Below are 20,461 nucleotides of genomic sequence, written 5' to 3'. Positions count from 1 at the left end.
AAATGAAATCACAGCTTAGCATTTAGTGCAAATTAAATCCAAAGCAATTGCTAGGCCTTTTCTCCTACTGGCACTCTCACAAATTTTCACTCTCTGTGACTCACCACTCTGTCTACATTGAACAAATTTAGAAATTACATCTGATAATATTCTTTAATTTATAATAATGTTACTGTACCCCTCGTCACTTACAGAAAATTCATTGTAACACTCTTGAAATGGTGAGAGCACATGTTAAAGAATTACAATTAGAAACATCGTTTCCAGGCGACATAACCTCTTGCACAGAAAGCTATCTAAACTTGTTTCCTCTAAACTGTCGTTTCTCGAAAATGGCTTTACATTTCGTCATCTTCAATAAACACAACAAAACACACGTAAACAAGCACTGAAAACGTAAGTATAAAAACTACTCGCATGTTGTTTACAAACAGCAGAAACAAAAGAATACCGACAGTTGCATTCCAAGGATAGCCAACACACTTGGGAGTAAAAAAAATACCTGCCGTGCAATGTAGGAGATATAAAGATCTAAAATATATTCAGAAAAGTGGGTGACAGAAAAGTGGGTGACAGAAAAGTGGGCGTGGCACATAAACACACGTGGTAGGAAATCGTGTTTAATTGATCAAAAAAAATTTTTTTCAGCAAAATCCTTTTCAGAGTACTTAAATAAAACCTTAATCTATCGAAATATGATGAAAACCGAAAACCGATTTTTTTTTTACCTGAACCAGGATGTGGTTGCCTTAACTTCGGTGATGTGACGGAAACTGGTGTATCCACTGTGGCAAGGCTGTTGTCTGTGCTATAAGTACAGTATACTCGATTTCTTTTGTTTTGGAATAAGGTACAAACACAATGTGCGTAAGTGAGAAATGTAAGTTTCATCACGTTTCCTTTTGAACCGTTGCCTAAAAATTGTAGAGTGTCATGCCTAATGCAATTCCAGAAGCAGAAATGGATGAGTTGAACATCTGAATTGAAACCATCATAGAACAGAAACAGTACACTTTGGAACTTGGGTTCCTATTTAAAATATTGTGTACTCACTCCCCTCTACAAGTTTGTAACGGAAATTTACAAACACACTGCATAAAGCTGAGCATCTGTATGTATGTATGTATGTATGTATATATGTATAAGAACTCCTCCCAGGTTTTTGGACTGAAGTGGACCAAATTTGATACATGAAATCCTTGCCCCGAGAGGACCAACATAAGGGATTTGTAATGTTATAGCTCTAAAACTCACAGATACAAATTTGTGTTTTTTTAAGACCCTGCCAAATAGGCTGCCTGCATGACAGGTATCTTGTGTGGGAACAGTACCGATCTGATTTGTAGGGCAGCCTACACGTCAGGGGTAAGACAGTTTTTCCACTCCAAACGTATAGGTTGCCCAGCACAAATAGGTTTTCCAGCCCTTCGCATATAGGTTGTACTGCACGAGAGGCGTGTTGTGTGAATAGTACCAGGCTGATTCATCAACAACCTCTGCAGGGGCTACACGTGTGGATGAGCATGCCAGTCTGGAACCGCGCGGCTGCTGCGGTCGCAGGTTTGAATCCTGCCTTGGGCATGGATGTGTGTGATGTCCTTAGGTTAGTTAGGTTTAAGTAGTTCTAGGGGACTGATGACCTCAGATGTTAAGTCCCAGAGTGCTCAGAGCCATTTGAACCATTTGACCCCTTGACAGTTTTCACACACTTTTCTGTCCTCCTTCTCAAACATTGGAATTATTACCTTTCCCCATTTACATGCATGCATTTTGGAGTAGATCTGCTTCTTAGCAATCTATATAACAATTGCGGCCCAGTAGGTCCCATTGCTTTTATCATCTTTGCACCTGCTTTTTCTATCCCAAGTGCCTTTCCTGTTTTCATTCTTCTAAGTGCTACTTCTACTTCTAACACAAAACATTTTTCTGTTCTTCCAGGCCAGTGTCCCCATGCTGAATCTCTATTCCCTTTTCAATGCTGTTTCTCGTATTTAGTAGTTTGTCAAAGTACTCTTTCCATTTTTACCTTATCTCGTATCGTTATGAAAAGTATACAAAGTTACTGAATATTTATGAAACTAGTTCAGCTCAGTTTTAATTCCAGAATGAATTGGTAGCATGTATGAAAGTTTTATTATTATTACTATTATTCAAAGGAAGACTTCAGTGGAAACAGTATATACCAACAAAATGATCTTCCTCTGATATAAAATCAACTGTTCTGTGCGAATCATAATCAGGTTACATGTGGAACTTTTTATTTTACGTTGGCAAAAGTATGGCATTCTTGGATAAGTATAAGGAATACCATATGTCTACCAAAAATGTTTAACATCTAATCAATTCTCTATCAGACAGATGCTATTGTGTAATAAATGACAATTTTTACACATCACATGAACTAGCTGATTATTGGGTACAATGCAGAATAGGCATTTGTGCAATTCTTTGAACAAATGGAAAGGATCTACTGACCGTGTTTGCAGATACAAAATCTAAAAAGGTAAATACCAGTGCTTTACAAAGAGGAAAATCATGGTTGTAACATGACAAGACAAAAAAATGCACTTTCAGCCCCATACACTCACCACCATTGCATATAACCGAAATAAAAAAAGTGACAAAATTAATAATTTAACCTCAGTTGAAATATGACTATATCGATACAATGGGTAGCATATCATGAAATTTTTTATTATGAAATCATAAGGAAACATCAAAAGAAGTATCACACCAAAGTATTTCTGTACCTTATTGATCATTCTCTACTCAATGCATTTATTTTACTCCAAAAAATCCAAACAACAAAGAAAACCTTTTTGGAATTTAGAATGGATGCAATGAAGTGATTTTCAAGAAACATGCATGAGCATTACCTAGACATGTACAAGGAGATGCAAATACAACAAGACTGACAAAATGGTTCAAATGGCTCTGAGCACTATGGGAATAACAGCTGAGGTCATCAGTCCCCTAGAACTTAGAACTACTTAAACCTAACTAACCTAAGTACATCACACACATCCATGCCTGAGGCACAAGACTGACAGAAAGGCACTGTGCATCCCATATACATCTGAATGCAGCAAATAACAAATCTTGTAGGTGTGCTGTATGCTATTTCAGAAGAAATGCTGATGAAAAATATGCAGAAAGAAACAAGAACTTGGAATGAAGATTGCAATGTGGCCTTATGTATGCAACATTTCTTCATGATACACACCACTCAGAAAATGTATCAATAACTCTCTCCTGTGTTTATAACATTTGAATGTGATTTGTGAGCTTCACACATTATGTACATTGAATGTCAATTAAAACTCACTTTCAAATTCAGTTTTTGGTATTCTTGTTACATTCATTTAAGACAAACTTTATAACTCTTCTCATTATTGAATAAAACTGGTCCACAGTTTTATATGAAAAAGAATTGAAAAATCACCTGCAGTTGGGAGGTTAAATTTGCACTTTGCATACTTTCAATGAGGCTGATAAGATGTATTTATGCACACCATGTGTATGTTGGTAACCATGTATGTGGAAACATGTGGCATACAGATATTTACATCAGCAAAGTTCAAGACAACACTCCCAGGTGTATTTGTTCAAGAAATGGCAGCATGAGAAGAAAAGTGGAAGAGAACTGTATGCTAATTTCAGAAAGGAAGAGGAAAAAGTGACTAGAAAGGGAGGAGGAAGTACTTTTACATGTACTGTCAGGAGACAACATGTGACTTGCAAAACTACATGTTGTGGAGAAATACATTGTGTGTATTACCATAAGTAATAATATATAACAGAATGGTTGCAAATCTTCCCACTGACAATGTGTGACAGATTGCTTCAGAACCCCCCACTGATCATTTCTACAAGAATTCTGTCTTTGCGCTGTGCAGGTGTCACCTTCACCGACATTCTCAGATCCTGCCACATAGAAATATTTCAGGTCCACAAAACTTGTAATTTATGACATCATTTAAAGTGTAACTGGCACATTTGTTTGATGTATCTTAAAGGGTAATACACATTTTAAAAAATACCAAGCTTCAAGGTTAAATTATAATATTTATTGTAGTTTTGTGATGGATTACAAATCTTTGGTTTTTGTACCAAAAAAAAAAAAAAATAGAAGCATTCTGGTGCACAAGAGGTATGTTGCAATCAGGGCAATACCAGCTTGCTTCTCTCCTACTTATTTTGCCAGTTAATTGTCTCATCTTCTTGAACCAAATCTTGGAATCCCATGTTGGCTACTGCTTTGCCAGGAGATAAAACTGAAAAAAAAAGGTTAAGATAAACAAAACAGAATTAAATTGTATTTACAGAAGAAGTATCTGTAGCAACAATATTATTGATGAAAAATTGAAGCAGATTGCAGCTTACCTGAATACGAACCTTCTTCAGACAATTCCTACTCAGAAATTCTCCGTCCTGATCCAGAATCACCAAATTCTTCCTCTACAGCAGGCTGTTCCAATGCTGGTTCACTGAGCATGGGCACCCATGTGTGCCTCTCAATTTGCCCTCAGGCAGGCACAAGTTTGGTAGGCAACCCATCAGGCAGTCCTTTGACACCACACAATCACATTGTGTGCTCCACTGGGTGCACACCTGACTAATGGCATCACAGGATTTATTAATACTTCACACTTCATGGTGAACATAGCTATAGTGATGATGTCTCTAAACATCCTGTTGCCCATCTCCCTTAGTTGGGAAGAACAGTTCTCATTTATTGTAAAGGATGGGTTGCCTCAGTGTCTAGTGTGCCATTAGATGCTTAGTACAATATGCTGCATCACTACATGTCCCTTCATGCCGGGCAGTTTGTCAAGGTTGACAGAGCGGCAAGAAAGCAACCTGTTGCCACACTGAAAGGGCAAAGTACAACAGGTAATTTTGAGCCAGCAAAACATCATAACATAGACTTTCTGCATGTTCTTCACGTGTGTCAATTTCAATTTTTACATACATTTTATGCAATTAATTTTAGACAGCTGATGAGCAGCATTCTGATAATGCACCTATGTTGCATTAAGAGCAAGGTACAAAGTTGCACATATTTTTGCAAGGAGTGGCATATTTTCAATGGAGCCTCTGTTCAAATCCTGTTTGTTAGCTGTCACAGAGTGCTTAACACCAGGAGAGGTAAGAAAATTTGAAGGAGTTTGCCTCTCCAAACAAACAGTTTCTTGTTGGATTCGAGATATGGATGTAGAGGATTGAAGGAGAAAGGTCAGACTTTCATTGCTTATTCATTAGCACTCAATGAACCCACCAACTAACAGACTATGCACAGCCTGAAACATTTTTGCAGGGTGCTGACTATGAAGTACAGGTTTTGAGAAACTATTAGATGTTATGCCTACAGATTACACAACCATAGATCATGAAATATTCAAGGTAGTGTGTGAATTCACTTAAAACACATTTGCTGTGGGACAGGCTCTGTTCTGTGGCAACAGATGGAGCTCCGCACATGGTTGCAAGTCAGAATGGATTTGTCTCGTATGAAGGAAAAAAAAAAGACCAAATTTGGGAAAGACTTATCAAGTACACACTGTTTTATCCACTAGGAAGCCCTATGCACAGAAAGTGTGCAATATAGCGAAGTCATGAAGGTCATTATACAATGTGTGAATTTTGTAAGGCACCATGGTATCAGTCACTACCAGCTCCAAGAAGTTTTAAAAGACTCCGCAGCAGCATAATGATGATAGGCAATGAAAACCTCGTAACTCCACTTTGTTAAATTTTACAGGAGAAGCAAAAATAGCTTCTTAAAAAATACATAAAGTAATACAGATAGTGTTGTTACAGTTGTAATTATATAATACAAGCCTAGTTATTGACAGTTTGGAGAAATCCATGCACTTCCAAATCTGTCTTTGATAATGCAGTCACTGGCTATTGGAATTATGAAGTTTTCATTGCCTACCATTGATTTGGTGATGTACTCTATCATTGTGTAGTACAATGGCTTAGAGGAAGCACGAGGTTCTCAAAGGTTTTTCTTTTGTTTTTTTTTTTTTTTTTTTTTTGCTTTTTGGGAGGAAATCACCATATTTATGGAAATGAAAGGAGAGAGACAGCCAGCACTCGGTAATGACAAATGGGTTGCAGACTTAGTCTTTCTTACTGATATCACAGGACACTTAATTCACTTAAATTGTCATTTCAAGGAAATTATATGCTTATTCCTAGCCTGTATGACAAAATTCGTGCATTCATGGACAAACTATGTCTGTTTGAAAGGCAGCTCATGAAAGCCTAATGTTTTGCATCACTACCATTACCTCCAGACTCATGTTTTGCAGTTTATCAACAAAATATTGTGCTACTCTGACAGTCATACTAAACCAGGTTTAGAGACCTATGTAACCTGAAAAATGAATTCAAAGTGATCAGCAAGCCATTTTCTGCTGCACCTGACACTGTGCCTTTGGAGATGCAGTTATAACTCATTAATTTGCAAAACTGCACTGCCCTCAAGAAGAGATATTACAGTACAACCAATTTGTTAAGATGGTACCCTAATGCTCATGCAGAAGAGTTTCCACAGCTGCACACAAATGCAGCTAACATTATTTCTATGTTTGGCTCCATGTATTGTTGTGAACAGCTGTTTTCCGTTATGAAGAGAATAAAAACTGCAGAAAACCAACACTGAAAAGCAGTCTGCGTCTTGCCACAGCAAGGGACCTCACTCCAATTTTTTCGATTCTTGTAATAAAAAAGAAATGTCTTGTTTCACAAATGTAATAGAATTTTACTATTTTTCACTCGGGCTGAATTTCTCTGTTTGCAGATCCTGTTACAATGCATTACTTAGTCATACTCTCCATATAACCAGTTCTATTATGTACCCATTTTCCCATCCCCGTAAGTGTGCAGCAGACTTCCTTGCTGCACGCATGTGCAGTTTCTGCATCAGGCACGCGCACTAGAGCAACCTGCTCCAGAGCTTTCAAAGTTTCTTGCCCACTCAAGAAATGTGAACATTTGTAGCAGAATTACAACACCTAGCAATGCTTAATGACTACACAAGGGAATCTCACAATTCATGCACACAACAGCTCAGTCAGTTGTGACAGCAGCTCCTACATTCACTACGATTCTTTCGAAATATATTTAGAAACCGACAACAGAAGGTAGCACCTGGCAATGGACAGGTAGTGAAATGTCTGTACATTGTTCTCATATGGCACCAGTTTTCAAGCAACAGATTGATTGTGCAGTGCGAACATCATAGCCCAATATATACTTGGGCAAGGTATTTTGAATACTGTGTTGTGGCTCAAGTTGTGCTCAGGCTTGGTCATGAAAGTGTTAGGCAGGTGAAATGGAATCTCGACTCTGGTGGTGTTTTTCGAATTATATTTAATCACTGATAATATTGTTTTATTTCACTCTATTTTGTGTGTGTCTAATGTAAGTGTCTGATAATGAGAGTCTATGAGTAGTGGAGGTATTCTCTCTGTGTGATATTGTTGTGTGTCAGTTTATGAAGTACTGGAATGGTGGCATCACTAACATCGCTGCTAAGTCATCAAATGCAAGTAAATGGTTCACTGGAATAACAAGATGGCAGCTCATGTGACATCATGAGTTAACAAGTGCTCCACAACATGGCCCTGCAGTGCTACCAGTTCTTGATAGACTGTGATATGAACTGACAACTCAGCAGTGTGCAAAAGGCACTGCTGAACTACTCACACATGATGCTCTGCAATATGAGCTGTCAATCCAGATGAGTGTGGAATGTTCTGGTCCAGTCCATTTGTGATACAACACAACAGAGTGCCACTACATGTGGCCCTGGAGTCTTTGTGCTTGTAACCACAACCACATGGATTAAACACCACTATGGCACATCATTTATGAAGCAAGTGCCAGTTAGTATCTTAACAAAGCAGAACATCCATGAGTAAAGGGAAAGATTAAAATAAAATAGTGTGATGTAAACTGTGTTCACATACAGTTCCTTTTTTTTTTTAATTTATTTAGAAACTTTTTTTAACACATGCGAACTGTGTGCCACAAACTTATCTTTGCCCATTCTGCATTTTCTCATTTCTCATACTAATAATCTTAACATTTACTTGAATGGGTTTAAAAATTATTGCACCTTATGTGTACACTCAGTACATTTGATAATTTTCCCAAGTGCCTGACATTCTGATAATGTTATGGACTTGCATCACATTAGTCTTGCCACGTGGCTATATAATTATTTGATCTGTTGCTCATAATGGCAATATTTAATGATTAGTGTAAGTAGACACACTTCATATCATGATGAGTTTGTTTAGGAATACAGACCACACTTGAGAAGCATTTTCTTCTCTTTTACTAAAAGTCATTTGAAAAATTGTTTGACAAAACAATTTTGATGTCAAATTAGTAGATATTCCTGAACCACATCAAACGAGTAACAATATTTCTTGAGATTATAAGTACGTAATTATATTTGCTGTTGTAGACACAAGTTTAGTTCTTCTCACGAACCTGTGTAATGTGATTGACAGATGTTTACATCCATTTTGTTTCCTGTATTTTCTATGTGGTAACCAAGTTCTAAAAATTTTGTTTGTTTTCTTCACTTGCATTTTTTCCCTTAAACATCACATTCTGTCACTTGTATTACTTTTGCATTTGTTTCTTGAAGCTGTATTCTTATGTACTTTTGAACATAGACATAATGAGTGTTATTCTTATAGCTCATAATCTGGATATACCCAAAAAATATCTGCAAGACTGTAACTGAGCAATATGGATGAAGGAATGAAGGAAGTGTGGATAAAATTAATCCCGAAAATTTAAACTGATTTTCACATATCCAATCGAGAACTCGTTTGTGAAAAGCTTCTGGAATTCTGCAGAAAGTTTTGTAACTTTTTCAGACACTGTTGTAATGGGAGATGAGCCACAGGTTTTCAAATACGGTCCTGAGAAAAATAGAAAGCAGAATGGCATATCTCACTGTCACCATACCATAAAAAGGCATTCCTGAGCAGATCAAATGTGAAGGAAATGCTCATTGTCTTTCTCAGTGCTAATAGTATCATCATTCACCATGAGTTTCAACCTGCTGAACAGACCGTCAATGCTACGTTTTATGTGGAACTGCTCAAAGATAAAAAACTGACCACGTATCACTCATTCTTGGAAACACCACCAAGACAATGCATACAGCCACACCACCTTCTTAGCAAAATATTATCTGGTCACAAACCGTGATGTTACATGACTCCTAATACAGCCCCCACCTTGCTCCAGTGAACATTTGTGTTTCCCCTGCTCAAGACACTCTTGAAACTACATCATTTTGAGACAGTGAACAACGTGAAATCTGATGTTATGTGCACACTACAGGATTATGTGCACGCTACAAGACTTCCATCCCATGATTTCAAGGATGCCTACAAAGCATGGAGACTGTATTGACACAGGAGGCTCCTATTTTAAAAAATTCAGGTTCATTTTACAGCTCTGATTCGTAACATGCAGATGTGATTAGATACCTAAGTTTTGATGTAACTGGGATGAAACTGCACCCACTTTGACATTATTTTCCATTTAATTACTCATTCCATGGTAGTTGTATATACCTAAAATTTCTATATGAAGAAATTCAGTGTTGTGGCACATAGGACTTTTCATCTATGTGTAGCTCAAGCTGAATTTTGTACACGAGTAAGTGGAATAATAAACAATAGTTTTTGTGATTCATCATTACTTGACGTCAATTATACAATGTCCATATTATAATATGCTACTGAAGGAATACATATGAGCTACTGAAGGAATACATATGATTGGCTGATTGGGAAAACAGATTTGGCGAGGAGTAGTATAGCACTGTCGCTAAAACCTTTGTGGCAGTGTCACAAAGTCTTGTAGATCTCCATCAATAAAGGAACATATTCATTCATGGACAGTTATAAATCTTTCAAATTTTTTTTTTTTATTTCGCACCTCTCAGCTTCATTTGGTGCATGATTTTTTCCATGTAATTCTTTGTTTCATTTGTACAATTTAGACTCAAATTTTACAAAACTTAACAGACTTTGCACTTGCCCACATCTGAGCTTCTTCCCATCCTTCATTTAACTAAAAATTCACAGACTTTTCTTTATCACAGAAAACTACTGCAGTTCATGATTTTTGTATCAGGCTGTTTCATAGCACAATTATCATGCTTCAACAGAATTTTTCTGAATCATCAGCATTTATTTCTAACATTTCCACAATTTCTAGTGAAATGTCAAGAACATTCACATGCTTGAAATGTTCTCAGTCACAGCACTGGATCATTTAGTCTAATTTCCACAAGGCAGTTGCTCATTGTCTTCAGGTATCACTGTGGCAAGCCGTTGTGGCTCAACTATTTATTCAGTGGTCCACTAGGAAAGTGCAGGCATCCACGAGGCAGGGCTATATCATCATTACACAGGACACTGTCATCCAAAAGTCACGCAATTCATGTAAATAACAGGCCGCTGATTTGTGTATGGGTTATGGTGCCCGATAGTGCCCCAGTTGGTTCCATAGGATTTATATCAGGGGAATTTGGTTGCTGAGACATCAACGTAAGTCCACCATAAAGCTCCCCAAACCACTGTAGCATGCTTCTGGCTAGAAGACATGGACGATTATACTGTTGAATGATGACATCACTGTCGGGAAATACATCAAGCGTGGAGGAATGCAGGTGGTTTGCAGCTATCAGCATGTCTTCAATTACTACCATACGAGAATTTTCCCATAGTATAACACCGCTCCCACCAGCCAGCGTCCATGGTGCTGCAAGTTTCAGGCTGCCATTCACTTAGACGATGGCGTTTTTGGAGATGACAATTGACCTACTATAGCAAAACTCTGATTCACCCGAAGAGCTGACACGTCTCCATTGATCAACAGTCAAATCCCGATGGTCCCATGCCTGCTGCAATCATAATTGATGACGTCGTTGGGTCATCATGTGAGCACATAGCAGTGGTCTGCTGTTGAGCTCCATGTTCAACAAAGTATGATGAACGGTGTGCTCCAAACCACTTGTGCGTGCACCAGCATTGTGCTCTTTTGGCACAGGTGTCACAGATAATCACATTCTGTGAAGTGTCATGGACGTCCAACCAGTGATAGTTTCATTGTCCTCCTACCTCTTTCCATAGGTGCTCACAACAGTAGTATGTGAACATTTTACCAACTTCACTGTTTGTGGGATACTTGCTCAGTCTGTGTAGTAATAACCTTCTATTTGTCAAAGTCAGTCATCTCAATAGATTTCCCCATTTGCAGCCCACACCTTCACTACAGTGATCTCCTGTCCATGTCTGTTCCGCTTATGTAGTTCTCTTAGCATGTCACATGTCCACAATGCCACTAGGTGGCTTCCAACATCGAGGTGGGCAGAGGTCATAATGTTTTAGCTTATCAGTCTATCTCCTACACTGTATAGTTCCAAAGCACTTGTCCCTGATAGCATCCTGGTTGAAGTCAGTCTCAGGACAATGCCTAACATTTAAACTTCTCTGTGTGCAATATATAACTGGTGCTTGTGGGTTGGTAAATTTTTCCATGAGAAAGTGGCAGAAGTTGTGAACATTTAGAAACACTCTAGCAAGGGCACTGTGAATCCAAAATCTTATCATCCAATATGATTCCTGGACGTTGGCCCTGTATTTTCGGATGTCAATATGAAACCATTGCTCACCATCCAGCAGCCCACTGCTGCCATGCAGGGATCAGTAGTCTATGTAGATCCAGCAGGCTTGATGCAGAAGAAAGAGGTAAATATGCAATCCATAATTTAACATACTGGAGTGCCCAAACAATATTTCAAATCACCCCTTTGAAGTTCAAATATCTTCTACTAAAATACAACAGGGTGTATACGTGGACAAGAAAAAAAAATCCTGGATTTTCACCGGATTTCCCAATTACAATTGCCTGGTGAAACGTCGTCGTGGTGCCTGGTGTAAGGAGGAGAAATGCGTACCATCACGTTTCCGACTTTGATAAAGGTCGGATTGTAGCCTATCGCGATTGCGGTTTATCGTATCGCAACATTGCTGCTCGCATTGGTCGAGATCCAATGACTGTTAGCAGAATATGGAATCAGTGGCTTCAGGAGGGTAATACGGAACATTGTGCTGGATCCCACCAGCCTCGTATCACGAGCAGTCGAGGTGACAGGCATCTTATCCGCATGGTCGTAATGGGAGTGGCTGTAAACAATCACATGAAATCAGCAGACGGACTCACTCATGACTAACGAAGTGCTAGCAGCAGTCCAGCCAGCACAATGACTGTGTGTAGGGAGTTAAAGAGGATGGCACACGATAGTCGAGGAGAGTGATTTCAAGTAATGAATCACATTATACCTAGTGGTAGTCCGATGAAAGGGTTTGGGTTTGGTGAATGCCTGGAAAACATTACCTGCCACCACATGTAGTGCTAACAGTGAAGTACGGAGGAGGAGGAGGAGGAGGAGGAGGAGGAGGAGGAGATGATTGGTGTGGACGCACAACTGCAACATCTTTAGCATTCATATTAAAATACTATGTGGATAAGGGACACAAAATTATTTACGCTTTGTGCTCCAGCTACTCATAAAAATTGTGAGTCCTGATGATCAGACCATTATGTCATTTTTTTAAATGCTACAGGCATATTTGTGTTTAACACATCTTACAGGGTAATACACACTAAAAGATGCCAAATTTAAATGTTTATTTTTCTTATTAGTTTAGTTCTTTGACATTATAAAAATTTAACAATAATTGTGACAGAAAGTACAATCATCCTTCCAAAAAGCAGTGAGAGGTTAGTTCCTTATTTTGCACACAACTGGATTTTGCCTGAAGTAGTCTGAAGCATTCTGCCATACACAGAGGTACATTACAATCACGGCAATACGAGCTTGGTTTTTTTTCCTGTTTATTTTGCCATAAAACTGTCTCATCTTCTCCAAAAAATCTTGGAAACCCATGCTGGATGCTGCTTTGTCTTGAAAATCCTCCGTAAAAAAAAAAAAAGAAAAAAAAAGGATTAAGACAAATAAAATACAATTAAAATCCATTTACGGCAGCAGTATATGTAGCAACATTAGTGATGAAAAATTGTAGCAAACTGCAGCTTACATGAATATGAATCTTCTTCAGGCTGATCCCATCTTGATGTTTCTTCCTCTGATGCAAAATCATTGAATTCTTCCTCTTGAGCTTCCAAAACTTCTTGCTCACTCAAATGTGACATATTTGTAGACAAACTATAGCAAACTGCAAAAACTAACAAGTAAATACATGAAATTCACAATGATGCGGGCATGCAATGGCTATCAGTTGTGATAGCAGCTCTTAGAATCACTACTTCCTCTTTCAAATAAATTACAGAAATTGACAACAGAAGGCAGCACCTGTCACAGGACAAATAGCAACACATCTGTAGATTACTCAGATATGAAAGCAGTCCAGGTTTCAAATGATAGGTGGCTCCTGCATCATGAAAACTGGAGCACGAGATATGCTCCTTTGTTGTGGCTCAAGTTACGCTTGGGCTTGTTCACCGAAGTGTTACACACCAGAAATATCTAGAAACAGGTGCTCAAAGAGATTAGAGAGGATGTCGCTGACACAACAGCAAAATTAGCATGGTGAGAGGAAGGAACCTTCAAAAACCCCATTCATATAAATTCCTGAGGATGAAATTTCAAACTACTATTACAGGCCTTCTCTGCATCAAATAATATACCCAGGAGGTGATAACAGCACCAGAGAGCCTGTTGCATGGGTGCCTCCAGGAGAGCAATGTTATCAAAGGTAGAGTGATACTTCCTCAACCCACAAAGAGAGTGACTCAGGACCTGCCTAGATTCTAAGATCATCAACTTCACACCCAGCTAATGAGGGCAACACTACAATAACTAACAAGGTATGTGTGATTCTTCGCAGGTTTTAAAAGTTGTATTCAAACTGCTTCTCGCCACAAGTTGGGAAAATGAACTGACGCCCAACTGACGTTAAAAAGGAGGATTTCTAGGTTTTGCCCTGTTTGCTGCTCTGACATACTTTGGACCAAGAATTGCAGGATGAGCTGGGATTCCAAAAGCACTCACCAGTGATGCAAATGCCTGTAACAGGAAAATGGGATGCCAAAGGCATGAAGCCTGGACTATGGAACAATGGAAGAATGTCATTTGATTGGATGAGTCTTCTTTTATACTGTTTCCAACTCCTGGATGAGTTTAGGTGCCAAGAGTGAATTTGGTGATTATTTGGGCAGCCATATAATGGTATTCCATGGGCTCCATGGTTACTCTGCAAGGTCACATTACAGCCAAGAATTAAGTGACCATCCTGGCTGATATCATCTGTCCCACGGTACAGTGATTGTTACCCAATGGTAACGCTGTGTTCCTAGACAACAGGGACTATGTTCACATTACCCGCATTGTCCGGAACTGGTTTTGTCAGCACTAGGATGAATTGTCCCAGCCACCAGTACCAGATTTTAATATTATTGAGGCTTTGTGGTCTACTTTGGAAAAAAGGAGAAGGGTGCATGATCGCTAGACAACTGTACCATCATTACCTGAAACAGACACTATTTTGCAGAAAGAATGGTATAAGGTACATCATACAGGAGTTGAATTTATCAATTCAGAGACAACGGGATGCTCTTTTGCATGCTAACAGTTTTCCTACACCTTATTAGGTACAGTAATGTATTGCGTTTGTGGTGTTCACATTTTTTTTTCATCACCCCTGTATGTACAAGTGAAAATATCAAGGCACTGGAAGTACTATTTGTGCAAAACATCAGAAATAACTGCCTCAGAGATAGAAGCATATGAGTGCACACATCTGCAGGCCAGAGAGCAGATGAAGACACACCACCATCCTACTACGTACATTTTCAGCAAGAGGTGCCTCCTCCACGCACAAGTGACTCCCCACCTGTCTCATGCTTTGAGAGGACAGTAACGGAATGAATAATTCCTTATAGCTAAGTAGAAATGAAATCCTGTAACAGTAATGTGGGATTATCCTAGTTGTTCTTATACCACTCCTAATGTCAGTAATACTTTCTTTCTCTGGTTTTGTTAGTAGTATGTATGTGATAGTTCATGAAATGACTAACTTCATACTGATTGCTGATGGCAATAGTATATCTGATTCTTACAGAAACATTTTATCTGTAGATGTGTTCATGACCTACTACATCTGTACATCACGTACACATACGATTTCAGTACAGTTTGTTACAAGATTGATATCACTCATTTAAATCCATCATTCTTCACTTTTCAACAAACATTTTACTTTTCAACAAACATTTTACTTTTCACCAAAAACTTAATACTCTGAAACCTATTTGTGTATAAAATTTGTGTGTTCCAGAAAGTTTCAATATTAAGACATCATTCTTTCCGAAACTCAGTGCCTCAGTTTAGTGGCCCTGATTTTTCTCTTTCAAAAAATGTATAATTTCACTAAAATAACCTGTTAGTTTATTAAATATTTCACTTTCTACAGACTTTTTGGCAAACTTTGGGAATGCACATGCACATTAAAACTGCTCTCCCATAAGACTGTACCGATGATTTTGCTATTTGCTAGTTATACACGTCTTAGTTAAATGAACATACTTCTCTACCACATCTTTGTCCCTTTTAACCAACCAGTCTTTTATGTTAATATCTAAAATGGAATAATTCAGAATTTTACCAATTTGTAATTGCTATAATATGCATGTCTATAAGTAGGCGTACCACGCAAAGCCTCAGTCAGTCTGCGGCTGGTGTTCATTAATATAATCACTAAATCAGTCCGTCAGTATTTGGTAGCTATGTGTGTATTTTAGAAACTGCAAGTTAACTTTGCTGCATTGAATTTTACACACTGAAAAACTCAAGACAGCAAAGTTAACATGTATCTTGTAAAATATATTCACCCTGTCAATTGTTGTCTTAAAAAAGTTCAAAATGTACAATTACTATGTGACAGTCCGGTAAAGTTCTTATTGAGTCTCCAACATGCACAGATATTTTGTTCCTTATTGCTGTATGCGAAAAGAATGAGTTTGTTTAACTTAATGAGTATGCAAAAATATAATTTACAAAGGTGATCACTGAATTACACTGTGTGTTAATAAATGTGAAGAGAAATAAAAACCAAACTCCACATTATTGTGTATATCTTTTAGTAACAGTTTATCATAGTCATCAACAACAGGATGATGATTAAAGCATAAATTCCAAGAGATTTATGAAACAGAGGCATAGTGGGCAGGACAGCGAGTTACAATCCATAAGAGTAAAAGTGAAATGGCTAAAAACATAATGTACACCAATAAGATTGACAATAATAAAACAAGGTGAGGGCATCAAGCCAGTTAGTGGGTGGGTGCACTTGAGTGAAAGCATTTGATTTTCTACATTCAGGATGAGCAGACAGCAGTAAATATGTACAAGCCTTCTATTCATTAGATTATTAATCCAAAAAATGTACCTTTCTTTTTCTTGTCCTGTTTGCCACAGATGACCCTTTAACTGTTGGAGAAGATGGGGAGGATTTCACTTTCTTCTGACGAGAGCTAGACTCCTTCAATGTATCCTGAGATGGTGAAACCTCTTTCTCCTTCACAGGCAGGTCAAATCTAACTCTGCGAGGCCTTAAGGTTTTCCGCGGCAGTGTTTTAGGTGTCACCGTTTCCTGCATAGGTAAGTATATGAACAGATCAGATACATGTTAAGCTTGAAAACAAGCTCACATTCAAGAACATCACAACAAAAAGCAAAAGAACTTTAACACCCATGTTATAATGAAAAATATACGCATGCATTAGCTGAATCAGACGCAACATGTTGCCCACTCAATCCACCTACTATGGGATGAATCCCTATAAATTCTATGGCAAATTAGTCCAAAACTGTAGGTACAGGCACTCAACAATGGGACTATCAGCATCTGTAGCAAAATAATTGAAGATAAATGTGGTTTAAATGTCTAAAATACTAAAACAGGAGTACACAAGAAGTCTGCAACACTGACAGAGAGGTGTGTGACTGCCTAATTAATAACAAAAAAAGGATAAGCCATCCCTGTAATGACATTAAAAATGGACAAAATAGTTCATGGATGAACAGACGAGCATCAGTGTCCAATGAACACCGCATTTCAGCAAAGCATACTGATGAACTGGATGCCAAGGAGCTGGCGCTGACCTTGTAACTCCTATGCCTCCTGCTCCTCCCTCCTACCTGGTGTTCTGTACGAGGTCCACACCCAAGTGAGGGCATGCATCCAGTTTCTCTTTTACACTCTTCCTGCCACCAAGTCGTTCTGTCGAAGATCTGCACACAGAGACGCACGCAGGTGGCATCCATGCTGTTGCTCTGCCCAGCTCTGAAATCGTTTCATCATAGGATATCTCCTCCGTCTTCTTAATCAAACTCAGTGTGGGTTTCCAGGTCTTATTAAGGATCACGACTGATCAGCGGCTCACTTTCTCAAATCTCAATTGATTTTTAACTACACAGTCCCAGAAGACATCTGTTTCAGAACGTTAGTACAGTCGTAATACATTTCATGTAATTCTGATAGGCAATGTTCCGTGACTGTCAAATTTATAGGCTGCTGAAGTCTGGTGTGTCATTGGTTTTCTTGACAATGATCTATGACAGTATGCACCATTTGGCTTATATAAGTTATGGCACATTGAAAGGGAGGTTTGATAAACAATAGATTTCTGTAGTTAGAGGTCGTCCTTTATGCTAACAAGCAGTGCCTGTATTTTAATGAGAGGTGGAAGACAGTTTCCACTTTATATTTCCAAATAATTTGTCCAATCTTCCCCACTACTGCACCACAAAATTGATTAATTGCAATAGGCGAATCCTCCTAAGGTTCCTTTTATGTTTCCACTTGTTTTGAAATTAGTGCAGGATGCAGAGCTCTCTGAATTTGTCACTCTGTTTATCTCTTTTTCTGCAATACCATCCTCAGAAGTTTTTGGTTTAGACACCCATTGTCAGGGAACATGAAAGTCACATGTACCTATGTTTTGAGCATACCACTCCTCCGTGCCTCATAGTGGCAGCTGTGCAAATATAAATTTAGGTCACTGTTCATCTTCTTATGGTACACGCTGTAGCTCACATACTATGGTTCTGACACCAACCAGCTTCTGGTGCTGTCTAATTACAGTATTATATTGATATTCAAGTAAGGGAGACACTGATCAATCATGATAGTGATACCATCCTTAGGAAGGCCAAGGAACCTGTACAGAGTCTGATTGAGAAGAGGAAAGAGAACTCCCATAACAAACTGAATTCAGGAGCAGGCAAAGCAGCAGCAGCAGAGATGCCACCGGCATGTGTCCCGGTGTGCGAATCTTGGATGGTACGGCCTGGCTCTGGGAGGAGTGTGAGGACAAGATGCTCGAGGCACACCCGCACTTGGATGTGGGTCTCATACAGAATGCCAGGCAGGAGGGAGAAGAGGAGATAAAAGCCTGGTGCTAATTCCAAAGGCTTTCAATTCATCAGCACACCTGATGATGGCAAAGTGGTCATTTGTTGAAATATTGTACCCACTGGACACTGAGATCCCACTGTTCACTATGAAGCACTTTGCCATGAATTACACAGGACAAAGTTGAAGAAACACACATTAAAAACCCTCAAATATTTTAGGAAGCAAGTCAGACATGGCACAGAATCTTAAAAATTGTACCTCGTTCATCTCATTATCAGCTATAGAGGGTACACTGGGTAACTAAGCTTCTGTCCTCTTGTCAGAATACAAAATATTGTCAGAATGCAAAATGTAGTCACAATAAATGTGACTTGATCTGAACACTGATCAGCCAGAACATTAAGACTACCTACCTAAAAGACGGTATGCCCACCTTTGGCACAAATAATAGCGGCGACACATCATGACATGTAAGCAGTGAGACCTTGGTAGGTCACAGGAGGGAGCTGGCCCTACATCTGCACACCCAACTCACCTAATTCCCATAAATTCCGGGGAGGGGAACAGTGAGCTCTGATGTCACGTTCAATCACATCCCCGATGTGTTTATCAGGTTCAGATCTGGACAGTTGGGGGCGCCGCACATCAATTGGAACTCGTCACTGTGTTCCTCAAATCACTCCATCACACTCCAGGCCTTCTGACAAGGAGCATTAGCTCACTGAAAAATGCCACTTAAATCGGGAAACACGATCATCGTGAAAAGGTGTATGAGGTATGCAGTGTATGATACTCCTTAGCCATCATGGTGCCTTGCACCAGCCCTACTGGACCCATAGGTGCCCACCTGAATGTTCCCCAGAGCAGAATGGAGCCGCTGCCAGCTTGTCTCTGTCCCACAGTACAGGTGTCAAGGAGCTGTTCCCCTTATGAGTGACAGATTCATGACCTTCCACTGGCATGAGGAAGAAAGTATCAGGACTCGTCATACCATGCAACGCTCTGCCACTATGTCAACGTCCAGTGCCAATGGTCACAGGCCCATTTCTGTCTTAGTTGTCCACGTCATAGTGTTAATATTGGCACATGCATGTTAGGAGTGTTCAAAGAACTGAGTGTTCAGACACATTTGTACTCTGCCCAGCATTAAAGTCTGATGTTAGTTACACCAGTTCACTGCCTCTGTGCCATCACAATCTGCACTTGGTCAAATTCTGATAGATCATGCACCTCCCCCATTGTACACATGGACAGTACACTCACTAATACTACATGCACCATGCGTGTGTCTGACTAGCAGTCATTCCTCACCATGTGATGCTGTTATTGTCTGGATGGGTTTATATTGATAGCAGGTCAGTGGTCATAATGTTCTGGCTGATCAGCATATGCCACAAACACCACACATTGGATAGTCTTCTCACTGTGCCATACAACTGTGTCTTACTTGTAGGGGGCCATGCTGAAAAGTTATGTCTCTGATTTTTTCTGTGAAAACTCTTAAACCTTTTTAAATAAAACAAACTTTATTAACATTCTACATCTTTATTCTTTACGTCTACATATTTATTTCTCAACATAGTCACTATGGTGATGAACGCATTTCTCTGAATGAGAGAGAAGTTTGTTGATACAATCATTGTTGACTTTGACAGAGCCACAACCTCACTTCTGCTTGCATCACTCCATCACTATCAAAGTGAATGCCTCGAACATGTTCTTTAAGTTTTGCAAGCAGACTAAAATCGGATGGGGCCAAAGTGGGACTTCATGGAGGATGACTGATTACAGTGAATCCAAGAAGTCTGACTATCATGGTGCTCACATGTGGTCTAGTATTGTCATGCTGAAGGAGAGGTTGCTCCATGTGTGGAAGAACTCTTGGAATTCAAAACTCAATTACAGCACACCATTTCTCATGCACCGACATAGTTACATGATGCACCAAGAGTTTTCACATAAAAAATTCGGAG

General features: G+C 39.1%; 1 protein-coding gene across 1 annotated transcript in view; it reads right to left on the bottom strand.

The window, feature by feature from the left end:
* Positions 1-20,461, bottom strand: part of LOC124554842 — a 511,599-nt gene that overhangs the window by 443,944 nt on the left and 47,194 nt on the right. Inside the window, exon 2 of the mRNA XM_047128504.1 lies at positions 16,518-16,721. Coding sequence (XP_046984460.1) covers positions 16,518-16,721 — 204 coding nt within the window. The remainder of the gene's footprint in view (positions 1-16,517; positions 16,722-20,461) is intronic.

Source organism: Schistocerca americana, chromosome X (genome assembly GCF_021461395.2).
Source record: "Schistocerca americana isolate TAMUIC-IGC-003095 chromosome X, iqSchAmer2.1, whole genome shotgun sequence".
Lineage (NCBI taxonomy): Eukaryota > Metazoa > Arthropoda > Insecta > Orthoptera > Acrididae > Schistocerca > Schistocerca americana.
This window is presented reverse-complemented; position numbering and strand designations above follow the sequence as displayed.